A 19023-nucleotide genomic window follows, 5' to 3' on the forward strand; every position below is an offset into this window, starting at 1 on the left:
CCCTCCCCTTCCCTTCCCTTTTCTTCCCTTCTCTTTTCTTCTCTTCTCTTTTCTTGCCTTGCAGCAGAGCTTGAGAGATCTTAGTTCCCTGAACAGGGACTGAGCCCAGGCCTTCAGCAGTGAAAGCACCCAGTCCTAACCACTGTACCACCAGGGAATTCCCAGCTTGTTCATTTTTATATCCTTCCCCTAAGCCTTGCACATATGAGATGCTTAATAAGTGTTTATATAAAATAATTGCCAAAAACTAGGGTTTAGAGAAAATGTGAAAGCAACATGAAATTCAGATTTTCTTCGGATGCTTCAAGAAGGTATGAATAGAATAGTGGAGGGAAGAAAGAAAGAAGGCAATTAAGGACCATCATTAACTATTGTGTCTGTTTGAAGTAGCACCACATGAAATAAATTCCAATGGTGTAGTCTGGAAATGACCAGGGACCATGCCACGACTATACTTAAACATGATGATTTCTTATTAACTCACGATTATATCTGCATGCCCTCTATGTGCCACATACTGTGCAAGTTACCAGAGATATAAAGAGAAGCAAAACACTGTCCCTAAATCCAGGGACTCATTAATAAATATCATAAATACTATCACAGAACTTTAAACTTTAAAAACCATTTTTTTTCCCTAAGATTTATTTGTAAGTTAATTGTTTGGAATGGAGGATATTTTCCATCAAAACAATACAGTTTTGGTGATGAGATTCCTGGACCAGTTCCATAAAGCCTATCGTAACCAATAATGCTTCTAACTAGAATAGTTCTTAATATATGAGGTATATACAGCTGTGTTTTAAATTTATAGTGATGGTGTAGTGATAAATAGGGTACAGGTTTTTTTAGAAGCATTACTAAATTTATTGTAACCTTTCCTTTCTGTTATATGTCATTTCAAGCGTAGATAACTGTCCTGTAAGGCTCCATGGACATTATTGATATTAAAAAAGAGCTCTCTTACCCCAAAAGGTGGGAACCACTGACCCGATATTTATTACAGGGTGAAGGGTACTGTAGAGGCTAATCAGTCAACACATGCGTGTATTTCCTGGGAGGATCCTGGATTTCCAGAGGCCTGGAGCATGGTTGCCTCTTCCTTCCTTTCTGCCCTGGGAGGCTCTCCTGGACCCTTCCCCCTCCAGGCCTCCACTGGCCAAGAAGCTTATGAGAGGAGCAGAGTTCCAGAAGGGCAGGCCCGTGGTGATGGGGAGGGTCAGGCCTGGGTGTGTGAGAGTCTGAAAGCTAGGCACTCGAGCTGGCAGAGTAAAGCAGAAACGCTGGGCCAGGGTTATCTTTCCTTCTCTTCACCTGCCTCCCATTCCACTGTCTTTCTTTAAATTAACCACTCTCTTTATTTCTACTGGGATTTTTTTTTTTTCTCTTCCCCTGATCTACTGCAGCACAAAATTCAGGTTTTTATGTGCATTTCTTGTCTTTGAAGCAAATGTTCAATTCTGGAATTATTTAGCTAGTGAAACAGATAAAGTGAAGGTAACAAAGGGAAAGTCACAGACTTTCAAGGAGGTCTTTAAAACTCATAATAAATTGTGCGCCAGATGTTCTTTGAAATATAAATGAAGCTCTATTTCAGGCTTTGTCTTTCTTCCCAATTTCCTCTTCAGTCTTTAGAAAACCCTAAATTTATCTCTTTTGATCCCACGGGAGGTACTTGTAGGTCCCCCGAACTTCCATACCATCCCGCTTGTATCTGTTTGTCTTTCTCTCCTTCTCTCTCTCTCTTCTTTCCCTTTTCTAAATTTCTATTGGAAGAGACAAAGACCACATAGATAAACAGTGGATCTTAGGTTACGTGAAGAGTTGAAGTATGGCTCATCAGTATTTCAGAGGAAATATTCTAAGTGGGGTGCTGAGAAATGGGGGTCAGGCCACCTGCGCCGTTGGAGAGGAGAGTACTGAAGTCGATTGACATTACCTGGCCGACCAGATGGACAGCTGAGATTTTGGTCCCTACTTAGTGGCTTCAAAGCAATAGCAGATTTACCTCCAATAACCACCTTCTCAATACAGTAGTTACTCAGAATTGTAAGAATGCGCTCACTGTCCACCCGTTGCCTGCAGGACACAATGACGCTATTTTCATATTTAAAAAAATACAAATTATGAACAGTTTATTTTTTCCAAATTGACCCTCAGTGTGTAGGGATAGGGGGAGGTGGCCATCATGAACCTGAAAGATTATGGATCCAGCGTCAGGATCTGTAAAGACCTGATAGCACGTCTTCTTGTTCAGAGTCACAGTACTGTGACACTTATATAGGCGTAGTTGATTATGATAACTCCTTAGTAGTGCTTCTCTTCTGTATACCAATCTGAGGAGCCCCTTAGGTTCTTTCCATGTACTAGACTTAATCCTCCCCTTTGGGAATTGAGGTTTTAAAATTGAGTTCCTGGTTTGCCTATTAGGATAAGGAAGAGGAGAGGTCTAGACACTCAGGTATTTTAGCTTCACTCCTTAACTCAGTGACTCGTGCTTTTCTTAGAAAGGACAGATACATAACCCATCTTACAGAGAGATACTTTTGTGGTTAAGTGATTGTAGGGTTTTCTCTTTTAAGTTCACCCAGCAGGTTTACTTGGAAACTTGGACAACTTATTTTTATTCCTGTGGAGTATGCTCTCAGCCTGAATTTTTGAGACCTATAAGTCCTAATTTCCTTGGCAGTTGGGTTTATCCTGAGAGGATAATATAGCAGATCGTTAACCTCCCCATTTTTATTTCCCAAAATTCTTTTGAGCTGCTACACTTCGGAGAACTAATTTGGCCCTGTTAGCATCCTGAGGTGTATGCATTGTTCCTGGTGTGTTGATGGAAGTTTATTTTGAGTTAAGTAATCAGCTCTTACCACGTTCAGTCTGTGATGAAAGCATTCTTAGTGAAATCTTAGATAATTAGAGTCTCTCTTCATTCAGCATCTGGATCAATGCTGTATCCTAAACGTTACTCTCCGAATAAGCTGAGTCTTCCAGCTAAGTAAATTAAAAACCTCCTAATACTTACAAATTTATAAATTTCATTTTTCTTTTATTGCATAAATCCACAACACTTTAAAGAAACAATGTGCTCACCCCATCTCAGCACTCGGCTTCCCCATGGCAGTGAGCCTCACGCACACACAGGAGGGCAAGGCTTATCTTTTTTTTTCTTTGCATCCTCACCATCTGATATCGTGTTTATGTTTCCCTTAAACACATGAAATACTACCTTCTTGAAAACAAAATTACAAATAAAAATTAGAAAGTAAAATCCCTTATACCATCTGTGTGCTTGGAATTGATCCCGTATAACCTGCCCGGAACACTTGAGGACTCTTTCCACTGTTTTCTCCAGAGTATGGATCAGCTAAACTCTTGAGTGTCTGCATGGGTCAGTATAGGCCAAGCAAAGATGATGGGGATGCAGAAATGAAAAACACAGCCCCTGGCTCAGGGACTCCACAGTCTCGAGGGAATTCTGAGGAGATCCAGATCAAATCAGATGATTTCCATATGGTGTAGTAAGTGATATATATTATGGTTGTGTTTTGGAGGAACAGAGGGTAAAAATTTGGCTCCCCTGAGATTCCAGGAAGATTTCCTGGAGGAAATGACACCAGGGACCAAGGACCAAGAAGGCCTCAATCCTGTCCAGTAAAGGTCGTGGCACCCAAGAACCCAGCAATGCCTGGCCTGCTCTTTTGAAAATACCCCAGTTGAAGTAGATTTTCGTGTGTCATGTTGCCCTGCTTGGGCTGGTCCAGAGAGATAGAAAACTGGTGTTTCCCTTCTAAGAGACAAACGCTATTGGCCAAAAAAACAGGCAGCATTTTTGTAATATTTGAAAAGGAAAGAAATTTACATTTGGTAAAGTACTCATATTTTATCCCAATGAGAGTGAAGATTTATGTTTTCAGTGTTACCATAGATAACTGAAGAAATTTTATTACTGTTAATACGGATATTGATTTTTTTTAATTTAAATTTATTGGTAGAAAAACCATAGAAATGATACTGAATTTAATTCATTAACGAGCAATGTCTCAAGATAACTTCAATAAAATACCCTCTTGTAAGTTTCTGATTCAATTCTGTTTTATCACAAAGGGGTGTAATTTTCCTTTAGTAGAAACTTGTCTATTTCTTTTCACTTGACTTAGCCTGATGAAGTCTATCCTTTCCGTTTTTTAAACATGCATGATTTCACATTTTTCTTTGTTATACAGTTATTTATATTACATTGTTCAATGTATTTTTTATTTGTAATTTGTAAACAGGTTTATTGGATTCTTGTCTTTGTAAGACTGCTTGTAATTATAAATGCAGAGTAATAATATTACTTAGCGCCTTTCTTCTGTGGCGCTCACAGTTCTTCACATACATTATCTTATTAAGCCTCATAACATCCCTGGGAGGCAGGGGCATTTTGCAAGCGATTATGGATTGCTTTGCTGAATCAGCACAGCCTCACAGCATAATGATAAGCTTGGAAAAGATTGAGGTCATGTACTAACTTGCTCTCAGGAAAGCCCACATGCAGCCAAATATTTTCCTTAGCAATACAGACCTAACAACTGCCACCATTCTAGTCTCTGGGAAACCCACTGTCCGTTGATGCAATTAAAAAACTTTTTGAAAATGCGAATCCAAGACAGTATCTTGCCCCCTGCCAGTTCAGAGGCAGGTGAATTACATATGGTATGAGTACAGCATCCTCTTCCAGTCCAGGCTTTCAGTCTACAGAAGAAAGGCTACCTCTGCTCTCTGCTCTCAATACTGGACCTGCCCAGTTGTCATGTGTCTGCCTCACTATACGCCATCACCCGGCAGGCAGGATTTCCAAACACAGATTGCTGGAATTCAGACAGTTCATCTGTGTTCACACTAAACCTGTTACAAAATGCCATTGGGTAGAACTTTACTGAAGTCTTGGTGACAGCGTAATACGAAATCATCTAGCATGTGAAAGCTTAAGCAGGATAATTAAAACTGAAAATAGGAAGAATACATCTCGATTTTATTTCGTCATTTGAGAGGTTGTAGAATGGTGGGGAAACATCTCTTACGGCTAATATATGTAAAACAAAACTGTAATTTTAGGCTAATTTAAGCCAGTTAATTTGATAGGGAGTAACTTAGTTACTATTATGTCTTCTTCATATTTATAATTAGATAGTTAATTTTGATATATGCCATGGCCTGTATGGATGATCATAATTAACCTCCTGAGGATATTTTTTTTTCTTAATCCATGAGATAGCCATGGCACTCACTGTGTGTATATCTTTCAGTTGTGGCTCAGACTTTTCCATAACTTTTATTAGAGAACAAAATCATCAGACTTTCCTTCTTTTGGGGGGTGGGGCACGCTGCATGCGGCTTTTGGGATCTTAGCTCCCCAACCAGGGATTGAACCCAGGCCCACAGCAGCAAAGGCGCTGAGTCCTAACCACTGGACTGCCATCCCTGTAAGGCTTTAAATAAGATGGCTTTTAAAAATTTCTTGCAAGTGGATTTGACTGCTTTAAATACTCTCTGTATTTGAGAGTACATAACATACAAAATCCAAGAGAATTACTAAATTACCAGCGGTATCACGAAATTTTTTTCCCTTGGCTTACAAATTTTACTGGAGAATTACAGGACCATACACAAAGAAAGAAGAGGATTCCCTTGTAGAAAGGGTAGTCAGGATATCAAATTTAGGGGTCTTTGTAAATGTCAGCCTTTGTTCATTTCACCTTGACTTCATCATGCAAATTGCGGTCACCTCTTGCCATACTTTTGCTGGGCTTTCAAACATGCAGGTTCTGAAGTTCCTAAGACCCTTACTGCACGCCTGCTGCCTGGTGAAGCATGTCAGTTTCCGCGTGAAGCTGAGCCTTGTCTTCTTTTTAATTGCCTGCTGCCGTAAATAGTTGTGGAAAGCTGATTGATGACTCAGTGCCACTCCTGCTTAAATTGGAGAGATTTCATGCCATACAGTATGTAAAGGTTCACTTTAAAGATGTATTTAGGGACTTCCCTGGTGGCACAGTGGTTAAGAATCCTCCTGCCAATGGAGGGGACATGGGTTCGAGCCCTGGTCCGGGAAGATCCTACATGCCGCAGAGCAGCTAAGCCCCTGCGCCACAACTACTGAGCCTCCGCTCTAGATCCTGCGAGCCACAGCTACTGAGACCGCGTGCCACAACTACCGAAGCCCGTGCACCTAGAGCCTGTGCTGTGCAACAAGAGAAGCCACCGCAATAAGAAGCCCGCTCACCGCAACGAAGAGTAGCCCCTGCTCACCGCAACTAGAGAAAGCCCGTGCACAGCAATGAAGACCCAGCGCAACCAAAAAAATAATAAATTTTTAAAAAAAAGAAGAAATCTGATGAAAGCACCCTTCTATCCTGGATCCCCGGGCAAATAGGTGATTCTTAGACATATACCTGGATTGGTTTATAGTTTCTTAAGACCTAAGAATGGCTGGGAAAATCCCAGAGTCTGATTAAAAACTCCTATGATGCCCAAATCTACCCTTTCTTCATGGAGCAGGTTGAAACTTCCTAGATGATAACCTGGATGAATAAAGTTGCTCCCTTTTGTTTTTCATCATCTCTCAGGTGTAGAAGGAGCGTCAGTGACTTTTCTCCCCACCTAATGCAGCCCCCATTGGCCTGACCATCATGGGAATTGTCCTGATGGCCTTAGCACTTACAGTCTGACCTTCTTTCTCATCCCTTTTCTACTTCATACTTTGACTACAAAAATCAGACTGGGGAACTTCCCTGGTGGCGCAGTGGTTAAGAATCCGCCTGCCAATGCAGGGGACACGGGTTCAAGCCCTGGTCCAGGAAGATTCCCACATGCCGCGGAGCAACTATACCCTTACGCCACAACTACTGAAGCCGGCGCGCTCTACAGCCCGTGCTCCGCAACAAGAGAAGCCACTGCAACGAGAAGCCCACGCACTGCAACGAGGAGTGGCCCCCGCTCGCCACAACTAGAGAAAGCCCGCATACAGCAACGAAGACCCAACGCAGCCTAAAATAAAAGATAATTAAAAAAAAAAAATCATAGTAGACCTCCATTAAGTTAAGTGTGCACTGAAGCTCTTCCAGGTAGATCCCTCTAAAGAGGCATTTGTGGGTTTTATAGATTGTGCATATCCTGAATTTCAGCTCCAGCTGTAAAACTGTTCAGTGTTAACACAGACATGATTGAGCACCCACTGTGTGCCAGGCAGTGCGTAAAAAGACTTCTCCTGTAGCCAAAGGCAGCAACGCTGTGAACGGGACAGATGTGGAAACAGATCAGTCATCTCACAGCGCCAGGGTTGGGGGAGATAGGCACCAGGCATCACAGAAACAGCGGAAGGGGCTTAGCTTGATTGTTGTGAGCTTCTGGAACAGTGATGGGGTCTTCAAAGAGAATGGGTGGAAGGGTGTCTTGTGCAGATGCAACAGTTAGAAAATACTTGAAATTATTAATACTTGATATCTGGGGGGAGAGAGAATAAATATTGCCAGGGTGTAAGGGAGGACTGTTGGGAGATGAGTTCTGCTGTGCTGATAAACAGAATAATGATTTGCAAGGTAGAGTATTTATATGACTTAGACCAAAGTCTTCTTAAGGATTTTAGAAACAACTTTTCATATAATTTCCATATTTTAACCTGTTTATTGGAAACTTTACATGCTTCTGTGGTATAATTTTGTTGGCATTGCTTGAGTTAACATACGTAGTTGAGAGAAATGAAACATTTTTAGTTTGGTCCTTTAAGAGGCTGCCCTTAAATTTTCTCAATGAGTGCTGAATTCGAACTTCACCTCACTTCTCATTTTTCTCACCTATTGATTTTTTTTTCTACCTTCTTGTGGTCTCAGTCTTAACTTTCAGCCTTCTAAGCAAATTATGATTCCTCCGTTTCCTCATTCAGATAACTCGTAAAACCTTAGATAGCAGCGCCCAGTGCATTAGATTTAACTTGAAATAAGCAGTTCTCACATTTTATTTTGCCCTCGTCTCTTAATAGCCATTGCTAGAGAAGATGCAAGCAGAGACCGCTGTGCTCACATCGGAGAATGAATGAATCCTGACAGCCGAGGTTTAATGACATGTGCTTGTCACCTTTCGGTTGATTCACTTGCAGTACTTCCAAAGCCGTATTTCCATGGATTTAAACAAGATTCTTTTCACTGTTGATGTGGTTTACTGTGTATCTGATTTTTTTTTTTTTTCCTTCCATGGTCTGTCTTTAAATTTAAACTCCTACCTCATAGACATATTTAGATTATGTACAAGAAGGAGACTCTGGACAAATTGTTACATACGTGCATGGCTTACTACGAAACATTATCCACTGTCTGTTTTACCTATCAATACACTGGGTATTGATAGGTAGTATTGAAGTGGGGTACTAAATAAAATGGTACATTGGTAATAGCAGAGTCGATGATAGTTCTTACAGACAAAAGCATCTTCTAGCCAGTTATACCCAGAATCTTTTCTGGCTGCTGTTTTCTCTCTTGATCCGTGCAGTACATTAATTTTCAAAGTAGGGCCTGCATATTTCAAACTTGTGGCATGGTGGTTGGTTCTGTGTAAGCAGTCATGCCTCAGCATTGATGAGAACGAAACCAGGCACACTGCTTTCTCCGAAGCAGAGAGTGTGGGGATTTTGCTGGGTGGAGGTAGCCTTGAGATTGGTTCGTTTTGCCATTTCTTGGTTCTGAAGGGAAACCATGATGTGGTAATGCCAAGCTCAGTGTAAGAAAGAGAGGGAGGTGCCTTGGAGCTGAGGTTCCTCCCACTCCCAAAGAAAGTGCAGCTGTGCGTCTTTAATATGCACGGCAGGAGATTTCAGCAGCCCGATGATATATAGTGCATTAATGTTGAAAAGATAAACACATTTGGAGAGCACAGGAAGGGCCTTGTGTTTTTATGTTAGCAGAATGCTTCCTAATGAATAAGAATGTGCTGCTGGCTTCACAGAGCCAGATGGCAGCTTTTCTAATTTTAGTTGGGTGCAGATGCATAATTCTCTGGTTTTACCTTCCAGAACCTTTGAGATGCTGCATCACTTTCCCTGTAATATTTTATCTGTAGTGCTTGGCCAGAAACTGCCTGTCGTCGTCTCAATGACTTCTTTGCTCTGCGTGGGTCCCAGTGCTGCTGGGTTTGACAGTCACTTCACCTGAAATCATCCAGCTCCTAAATGCAGGAAAAGGTGGAAATTGTGGATGTATTCCCACTAGAGTCTTAAAATTTGTTGTGGAGGTGATTAGACTTGTGTTTGACGTCAGTCTACTGAAAAATTGATAGGTATCTGGGTGAGTGATTTTACTCATTTTGGAGCAGTGGAATTAATTATAAAACCCGCATAAAGTCTCAGGTTCCATTTTAGTTCCATTTTAGTCCATAAAAGCAACTCTCCTCATGCTTGACCAAACATCAAAACAACTTTTAAACTCTTACTTGTTACACGTCAGGGAGGTCTAAACATGGGCCGTGTTAAAATTTTTTCCATGTATGGATGTAAATACCCTGTGGCTTACCTTCCTTTTTTTTGTTTTTATCTTTAAGTTGATGTATTTTTCAGAGTAAATGATTGATATTTGTTCAAATTCTGACTTTTTAAAGATAAACTAATTTCCACAAGTTTTCCATGGCCTCTTCAGATGATTTTTTTTAAAGAGAAGGAAAAGAAAGAGGATAAACCTCTTTAATCATGGCCATATCACCCTGTCCCTCCAATGGGCAGGCATTAAACAGCATTTAGGTTTCTAAGTCATTGGTGGTCGCCACCACTGCTGCTGAAATTAGAACAATTACGTGGCTGTCCCCTGAGCCCTGCCTGGCATCCCTGTGAGGAGGCAGGACTCTTGTTTCTGGTCACAGGGCAGAAAGGCCCTGTGAGTGTATGTTCTCAGTTCACCTGCCGAATAAGTAGACAAGACCTTCTAATATTATAAGATTCACTAAGTTACCAAAAATCAGTAAATGATGTTCTTCTAGAACATGTAAAGGTCTTAAAAAAAAAAAACAACACTTTATACTTTAAAAGTAGCTAAGTATACTTTTTTCTTTGGCCATACCTCGCAGCCTGTGGGATCTTACTTCCCTGACCAGCGATAGACCCCGGGCCCTCGGCAGTGAGAGTGCCAAGTCCTAACCACTGGACCACCAGGGAATTCCCTAAGTGTACTTTTTTAAAGAATAAATAAATTTTTGGCTAGAATCACAGTTTCTGATTTGTTTTTCTATTCTCACCAGGAAACTTAAATTTTACTTTTCTATGTATTTTTAAATCACTTAAATATCTAGAGATTAAACACTTCCCTAGTTGCCTTTCTCTGTGTTCTGAGAGAAAACACAAATAATAACCACTTATAAAGAAAAGCATATGGTATATAATATTAATGATTTTCCCCCAGTTTGTGGTATGATTCATCTTAACATGGTCCCTGAAGAGATGGGGTTTGTTCTTTGCTCTGAAACTGGAAATGTAATTAATTGGTATTGGATTTCTGGAGCGCAGGCAAATGGGGGAAGGGACCAGATGGGACTGCTCTAGCAGGAGGGAGGGGGCCCTAGGAGAGAGATGACAGGGCATCCTTGGACAGTCTCTCCAGTCAAAGCTTTGCATTTGTAAAGCTGGGCTGTTTAAAAGATCAGAGCTATTTCATGGTATTTTTGTCTTTTGGGAAGTGAGGAAGAAAAGGACAGAATTACTGTTTGCATTGTTATTCTCTTAGGTCATATTCTTTATCTAAAAAGAATAACCTTAATGGTCAACCAAAGTGCAGGAGGAAGAAATGGAAGTCAGGGCATGGGGGAGAAATCTTTTTGTAGGCTCTGAAAATTAAATTTTATCATCTCTTTTTTCGATTTAAGAGTTCCATCTGTAATAATGAGATTTCATAAGGTTTTGATCATTTGAAATTCCGGGATGATCTTTCAGTAAACTGTTGAGTTTACTGAAGGATATTTTTGTAACAGAATATATTTTTATGGTTAATGGTTGCAAAATACAGAAAAGTAAATATAATTTGTGACCGCTGAGAAAACTGCCTAATTTAAAAATATTAAATAGTATGTTTTAGTATAGTAATGCTGTTCTTTCTTACAGAAGTATAAATATATCTAAGGATTTAAGCTTATTTATATCTGGGACATAAAAATAGCATACTCATTCTTGAAATGCTCCATCAAAATACCAATATATGTCCGGTTAACATAACAGTATATCTCACAGGAGTTCTTTTCTTCCTCCTATTTAATTTCAAAGCCCAAATGAACATTGTACAGAGGTAGTACTTCATGAAAAGTACCCAAGTAATATAAATTCATGGCCAGTTTAATTTAGATTCCAATTACATTGGTAAAGCCATATTTCTGGGTATTTTCTATCACTTCATGTTATTGATATTCTAATACTGAGAAATAGCCAAAGCACAAATCTAATACAGAATCGAATAATAGATGACAAATTAGCAGGAAAATGCATATATACAAACACTTAGTGAGGACAGGCGTGAAGGGCCCTAAATTCTTCACCCTGTTTTCTCATTTATTTACTCTGTGAGTAGTGAACATTTCCCAGTCTCTTAATAAATATATGAATAGTGTTGTATAAATATTGAACATTTTAAAAGTTCTCTTGCAAATAATCAATGGTCTCATCTGGAGTTTTCTTTCCAGCACACGTTCCACATTTTCAGATTGACCTTGGGAAACATTTTTCTTGTTTTCATTTTGAGTCAGATTCCTAGAATTCCAGTTTAGACAATCTTTTTGCCATTATTCCGTAACACTGGTTTCAAAGGCCAGGCTGAGATTTGCTCGGGGAAGGATGCCACACGTCCATGGCTTTTGCCATGTGCTCACGAATCCTGCAGAATCCAGTTCGACTACCATGGATGTGAAGTATTTTCAGCTATGTCCAGCCTTTTTTATCCCTTCTGTGAACTTAGTTAGTTCCTCACAGTTCAGCCCTCACTTCTCATTTGGCTCAGCGGTCAGTGCTTTGCCCCTGCAGCTGGATGTAAGCTCTCAGCCCACGAGGATCCTTCACTCCCTCTGCACCACAAACATGAGTGAGACACACAGCAAGACATCCAGACACGTGGACAGTGTAACTGGGCGATTTCCCCATGCCAGCCCCGCATTCTCTGTGACTGCTTGTTAGCTGCCGCTTTTCTCCTTTTGAAGATTTTTCAGTTGAATGTTATAAAGAGGAAAAAAGGACATGTTTTATTATTACAGTTTTTCAGGATGATAATTATTTTTGTCCAGGCTTTACAGTAGAGCCCAAACACATGTTTTATCCCCTCTAAGTCATCTCTTACATTAAATTTTAGGCCCTTGCCCTAAATTATACCTGATCTGTAGATTCCTAAAGATGAAAGAAAATGCTATGCAGATACAATCTCATTCTTCATGTTTTCTTTTTCTTTTTTTTTGGCCGCGCCACGCAGCATGCGGAACTTCCCCGCCCAGGGATCAAACCCACACCCCCTGCATTGGGAGCGCGGAGTCCTAACCACTGGGCCACCAGGGAAGTCCCTCATTCTTACTTTCAGATAAAAGTCAAAAATTCAGTGCCTGAACACATCGCTAGAATATTTAGAATACCCTGACCTGAAAGTTTATCGGTGTTTAGGAACCTGCATGATGGAGTTTTCCAAGTTTGAATCTTTTTAATTCCACAAAATATTAATTAATGAATTCAGGAAACTTTGGGGTCTTCAGAATGATGATCAGATCCTCAAACTGCCAACATCTCACAAAGTATATTGATTGTCTTTTAAAGACTTGGGAAATATAAATACGACACCAGAATGTAATGTATAGCTCAAGGAGTATGGCCAATATTTTATAATAACTTTAAGTGGAGTGTAATCTATAAAAATATTGAATCACTGTTGTACACCTGAAAGTGATGTAATATTGTAAATCAACTATACTTTAATTTTTTTTAAGAAAGGACTCAGAAATGGGTTATACAAACATTGTTATTCTGTATTTATTTTGCCATAAAATGAGGCATTAATATAGACGCCACAGAAAACCATAATTTATTACTATTGTGATATCAGAATCTCATATGACAAATAGCCTAATGTTTTCCGGTGATCAGTGATAGGTATGGGGCTGCCTTTGTGATTAGCTTTTGCCTCCTATCTCACTCTGCCTCACCTTAATCTAAATTAAGTCCATTCTTTTTTAAAAATGTTATTTTTTTTTGGCCGCATTGGGTCTTTGTTGCTGCGTGCGGACTTTCTGTAGTTGCAGCGAGTGGGGGCTACTCTTCGTTGCGGTGCGCGGGCTTCTCATTGCAGTGGCTTGTCTTTCTTGCGGAGCATGGACTCTAGGCACGCAGGCTTCAGTGGTTGTGGCTCGCAGGCTCTAGAGCGCAGGCTCAGTAGTTGTGGCGCACGGGCTTAGTTGCTCCGCGGCATGTGGGATCTTCCCGGACCAGGGCTCGAACCCGTGTCCCCTGCATTGGCAGGCGGATCCTTAAACACTGTGCCACCAGGGGAGCCCCAGTCCTTTCTTTAAGAAGAATAACACTACCTGTTGTAACAGTGGAAGGATTGGAAGGACCTGGGAGCCTGCAAGAATATGAGATGCCTTGAAAGTTAATGACTGAGGCAAGACAAGATGATTCATCATTTAAGCCCAGTTCTCCTCAGGAGACCCTTTCCCCATATCGCTGACCCCTGCACCTGGAGGGCCAGTGGGCCTGAAGGGGAAAATCAGTTCCTTTCCCCACCACCATCGATTCTAGTTGCCCCTGCATTCCGGGGGGTCAGTGCCAGCAGTGGGTCTGGTCTCATCAGTCAGCAACCAGATATTCAGTGAAGACCTACTCTGACGTAGGGATGGTGCTGGCCACTGAGGATACACCAAGGATACTCCTGGTGGGGATAGTATACTATTTCCTGGGCTGGGGTTCTCACTGCAGGAGGGGAGGAGAAATGATACCTTCCAAGAAGATGTAGCAGAATCTTGTGCGAAGAAGGCCTTTCAACCTGCAGATCTGATAGACCTTCCCTGGGGAGGTCTTCTCAGGCACACCATCCCGCTTTGAGGGTCACTGCTGCCACCGAAGATGCTGATGGGAGCACGATGCCTCTGTGAATGGTTGGGAGGCCAAGGAGAGGCTGAGAATTACTCAGACTGCAGGGTGTTAGCACATGGTTCCTACACCCCGAATGCCACAACACCGCAGACAAAGAGTAAATAAATGAGAATGCAGTAGGACCGTGTACATTTATAATATCTGTTACATGGGTACTAAGATTCAGTATTAAGGAAACTCAGGGATCCTTAGGCCTGAAGCCTGCACAGACCCCCGACAGTGCAGGGCTGTTAAACTAGAGGAAGACTAGATGAAGCAGCAGCTGACGGTGCCAGTCCTGTCCCCGGACTCGTGTGGGAAAGTGAGCAGACACTGAAATCTACAGCCTTACAGAGTGACTAGCAGAAGCGGGGGTCGGGGTGTGGGAGTCTGCCCCACGTGCGTTTACTTGGTGGTGAGAAAGATTCTGGGAAGATGGGGCGGGGGGAGAGGATGGGGAGAACATGTGCAGTAATTGTCTGAAGAACCTGAGGTGCTGCCTGCCTCAGTTAAGACTGGCTGAGGAACTGGGCTGAGACCAAGCCAGCAGATAAGGTAAGGGACCTACAGTCAAGAGCTAGGGAGGGCAGCAAGGAAAGAAATGAAGTGAGGCCTAACAGATCCTCACGTGCCGAGTTATAAAGGCTATCAGACGAGTTATACCTCTGTTTATAGCTGGTCACAATTCTTCAGATCTAAGCAGGTGAATCAGGAACGTCGCAGAGTCATTGAGAAAACAGATACTCTCTGCTTCTAAATTCTGCATTTGTAACTAAGTAAGGGAGAGCTAATAAATGACATATATACACTACTATGCATAAAATAGATAGCTAATGAGAATGTACTGCATAGCGCAGGGAACTCTACTCAATGCTCTGTGGTGACCTAAAAGGGATGGAAATCCAAAAAAGAGGGGATATAGGTATACTTACAGCTGATTCACTTTGCTGTACAGCAGAAACTAACACAACATTGTAAAGCAACTATACTCCAATTTAAAAAAAAACAGACAGATAGGGGGACTTCCCTGGTGGTCCAGCAGTTAAGACTTTGTGCTCCCAATGCAGGGGGCCCAGGTTCGACCCCTGGTCAGGGAACTAGATCCCGCATGCCACAACGAAGATCCCGCATGCCGCAGCTAAGACCCAGAGCAGCTAAATAAATAAATAAATAATTTTTTTAAATAAAAATGAATTTTAAAAATTAAAAAAAGATTTTTTAAAAAAGACAGCTATGCTAGTAGTAAGTTACATCTGTAAACTCCTTTCTGGTTTTTAAAGTGTGTTTTACATATCATCCCATTTACTCCTGTCACAGGCCGTGATGCGAGAAGGCAGGTACTAAGGCCTTAAAAAGTTGAAATGACGTGCTCTGACTTGTACTAAGTGGCTGAGCTTAGACTTGAACTACACAGGCCTTCTTCCCTTTTCCACTGATAAATATGCATGTGGACGTTTTCCATCAGGGAGCGGCAAGATTCGGAGGGCCTGTGTAATTCCTAACTACTTTCTAGGTTCCCGGGTACAAATTAAACGTTACAGGTTTTCAAAATACTGTGTAAAATCTTCTGTTATGAAAAAAAAGGAAGCCGAGTCTACTAAGTTCATGAAAGCAAGTTGACTCTGAGTACTAAATTGATTTACAGTTTTCTTTACTTGCATTTAATTACAATGATAACATGCAGTGTAAACAAGGATATAATTTATTCAGGACAAATAACTGACACATTGTTTTGTGTCATTTCCTAGCAAGTTGTTGGGATGTATCTGTTGTGCCTTAAACTTTTCTTGGTGTTCTTGAAATAACCCGTTTGCATATATATATTGATGACTGTGCATCTGTTTCCTCCGTGAGACTTTTCCATGATGGAATGTCTTCCCAGGCCTCGTGGGGAGACGTTTTAGTCCACACCTCTGGACTAGGTAGAAGGGCATCCGTTGAAATTCTCCGAGTGCTTGATAGGGTGCCGCTTTCTCTGCCTTACCTCGTCAAGCACCTTCCACCAGACAGGGTCCAGTCTTTCTGATTACTTTAAATGTGAAGGGGACAAGAGGTGGGACAGTACAAGAGCCAGGGGAGTGTCACGTGGGAAGAGCCACAGTGGTCAGGATGCGTTTTTATTCCTTCTTCAAATGCATCTTTGATTTCTTTCCCGAAGCCTGAACAACAGGCCCCGGGTCATCCCAGCTCGGGGAATCTCTGCAGGTGGCACTAATTGTGCTGCAGTATAGCGCAGTTTTGCAATCTAGAAAAAAAATGCTTGTCGGGGACTGGCATGAAACCCCTAAACTCATTTTATCGGCAGCATGAAAGGGGCTGAGCCACAGGTTCTGGAGGGGAAAAGTTAATGTTCCGGCTCCGGCTTCCAGCAGTTTCTCCTGTGCAGTGGTGGTGGGGATGTACTCTAACTTTTTTATAGCTGGCTCTGATCCCACTGGAGATTTTTGAAATCATTACAATAAAAATGTTTCTGTGTCACTCTGTCCTTGAAATAGCACTGCCGTTGAATTCACACTTGTGTTTGTTGCAGAGAAAGCAGCAGCCGCCAACATAGATGAAGTGCAGAAGTCAGACGTGTCATCCACCGGGCAGGGTGTCATCGACAAGGATGCACTAGGGCCTATGATGCTTGAGGTAGTGCACCCTCGTTTTGGTTCTGTATTTTACAATGTTGTTTATCCATTATCCCATTTAATTTTCAAGTGAATGTAATTTAAGGAGAATCCACACTTAATTTTCACTCTTAAAGTTGAAGTACTGCTGACCTCTTGAGCTTCCTATTAATACTATGTATCTAGATTTTACTCCAGATTCCAGCTTATATATGTTTCAAATTGATAAAACAGAATTAAATTAAGTGGATTAGAATACAGATTTGACCAACTTTAACTGTCAGTTGAGCATTCATTTTGGAAAACCGTGTTCACAAGTCCTGTTAAATTCTGTGGTGATGTTGTGGTTTGAAACGTTCCCAGAATTCTTAGATTTTCATATATGCATGTACATATGCCTATATATACAGGTTAAAGTTTGAGGACCAAAAGGAGGTTTACTCGGGACTTCCCCGGCAGTCCACTGGTTAAGACTCTGCGCTTCCACTGCAGGGGGCACAGGTTCCATCCCTGGTCAGGGAACTAAGGTCCCGCGTGCCCCATGGTGCAGCCAAAGATTTTTTTTTAAAAGGAGGTTTACGCTTTTTATTTATGTTACTTCAACTAGTTTATTGATTTCATAAAGACGAAAATTGAAGGAATAGGCAGAACTCGTAAGTGTAATTAATGGTTTGTCGTAACTGCCTTTTCTTTATCAACTTTAGGAAGTTTTATGACCGGACTACTATCTAGAATTTGTAAAGTCCCGCTTTCTTATTTTACTAACCGGTACAGTATTAAACACCAAGTCCTTTGCTGTACCTCTTCCAGAATTAAAATTTAAGATGTAGGCTACGGTAAGATCAGGGAAAAAATGTCAGTGAATATATAACAAGAAGCAGAGGAGCCCTGAGACATAAATTATGTCAGTTCTCAGGATAATTTACTGTGCTGATGATATGATGAGATTGAAAATTACCACATGGCCAGAAGCTCTGCAGCATTGCCACTGTAGGAGCACTTAACTTGCAGCAGCTGCATGTATATAAGAAATTAGGATTTTTAAAGCAGAGATAACCAATAATTGCCTCTTTTTTTTCGGTTGGTGCATAAGATGATTTTTATTTTTAGAAAATCTAATTCTGTGAAAATCTACCATATAATCGGAGGAGGGTGGGGGGACACAGAAGACATGTAAAGCTTGTCTGACCCGGTCTTTATATTTAGAAATGACAGAATTCATTCCTTGGGTCGGACCTTGCTGGCCAAAAGACTTTAAATGACCCCACATTGGCCCTTGCGTATATCTCTTCTATCACTGGCTTGAAAACATTTAACAACAATTTTTAGAGAAAAAGCAAAAACACACTTAACCTGATTTTCCAGAATTCACAAGGCAGTGGAAGGCCAGAGAGTGCTACTTCCCACTTGGTTCTTAGAAGCAGATGAGAAAACTCTTAACTAGGTGGACTGTTTATTTAGAATTAGATGAAGGAACTAGAAACAAAATTCATTTGGAAATGATGGTAATCTAAATTTTTACCATTGGGAAATGCCCATATATCTGTGCTTATTCCTTACATGGGGGAAAATTAAAGTAGGGTGGAAACTCTTGGGAAGATTTTTGAGGCTTCTAAAAAGAAATGCTTGCAGTAACCACAAGGCTATATGACTCAAGCCTTTTGAGAGTAAGTTCACTAATTGCAGAAATCAGATTGCTAGATATCAGTGGACCTTATCTCGTAAGATCAAATAAATCCACATTTTCACTGTTTCAAAATAGTCTTCTGAGAATTCAGTGCATTGAGCAAGCACCTGTTCAGCAGGACTTCAGTGCTAAATGTGTGAGAGGTAACACTTTGAATCTAGAGACTTAAGGTTTGAATTTGCATCTTTATCCCTGTTTGCATGTAATAATCTAAACGGAGAAAACTTGTTCTCGTTGAGCCATTCTAGGCATAGATGCACACTCATGCTTACATCATGGCATAGTGGTTGCTAGGCAACAAAACCAAATGTCAGCTTTTTTCATCAGAGCATATCATAGTGAGCTTTAAAAAAACAAACAGTTTTATAAGATGAAAGAATTTCATCTTTCAGTTATATTATGCCACAGTCAGTCTTTTTAGCATGGTACAAAGCAGCAGGAAACTACATGCACTTCCAAAAGTGAACAGTAGGTAATATGATTATGACAATCCCTGTTGAATGTGTATTCAAGCAGTGAGTTTAAAAGGACATTTGGTATATAACTAATCAACTGACTTCCTGTCCTACACACACACACACACACACACACACACACACACACACACACACACA

General features: G+C 41.0%; 1 protein-coding gene across 12 annotated transcripts in view; it reads left to right on the forward strand.

Moving 5' to 3' along the window:
* NCOA2 (nuclear receptor coactivator 2) overlaps positions 1 to 19023 on the forward strand; it is a 272180-nt gene that overhangs the window by 194456 nt on the left and 58701 nt on the right. For 11 of the 12 annotated variants that reach the window (XR_003793512.1, XM_029222591.1, XM_029222582.1 and 8 more), the window contains one exon: positions 16641 to 16744. Coding sequence is in view for 11 of the 12 variants with exons in the window: in XM_029222591.1 (XP_029078424.1) it covers positions 16641 to 16744 (104 nt within the window). In the remaining variant the exon portion in view is untranslated. The remainder of the gene's footprint in view (positions 1 to 16640; positions 16745 to 19023) is intronic. The other variant, XM_029222587.1, reaches the window with a different exon arrangement.

Source organism: Monodon monoceros, unplaced genomic scaffold (assembly GCF_005190385.1).
Source record: "Monodon monoceros isolate NGI ecotype Baffin Bay Population unplaced genomic scaffold, NGI_Narwhal_1 Super_Scaffold_14, whole genome shotgun sequence".
Taxonomy (NCBI): Eukaryota; Metazoa; Chordata; class Mammalia; order Artiodactyla; family Monodontidae; genus Monodon; species Monodon monoceros.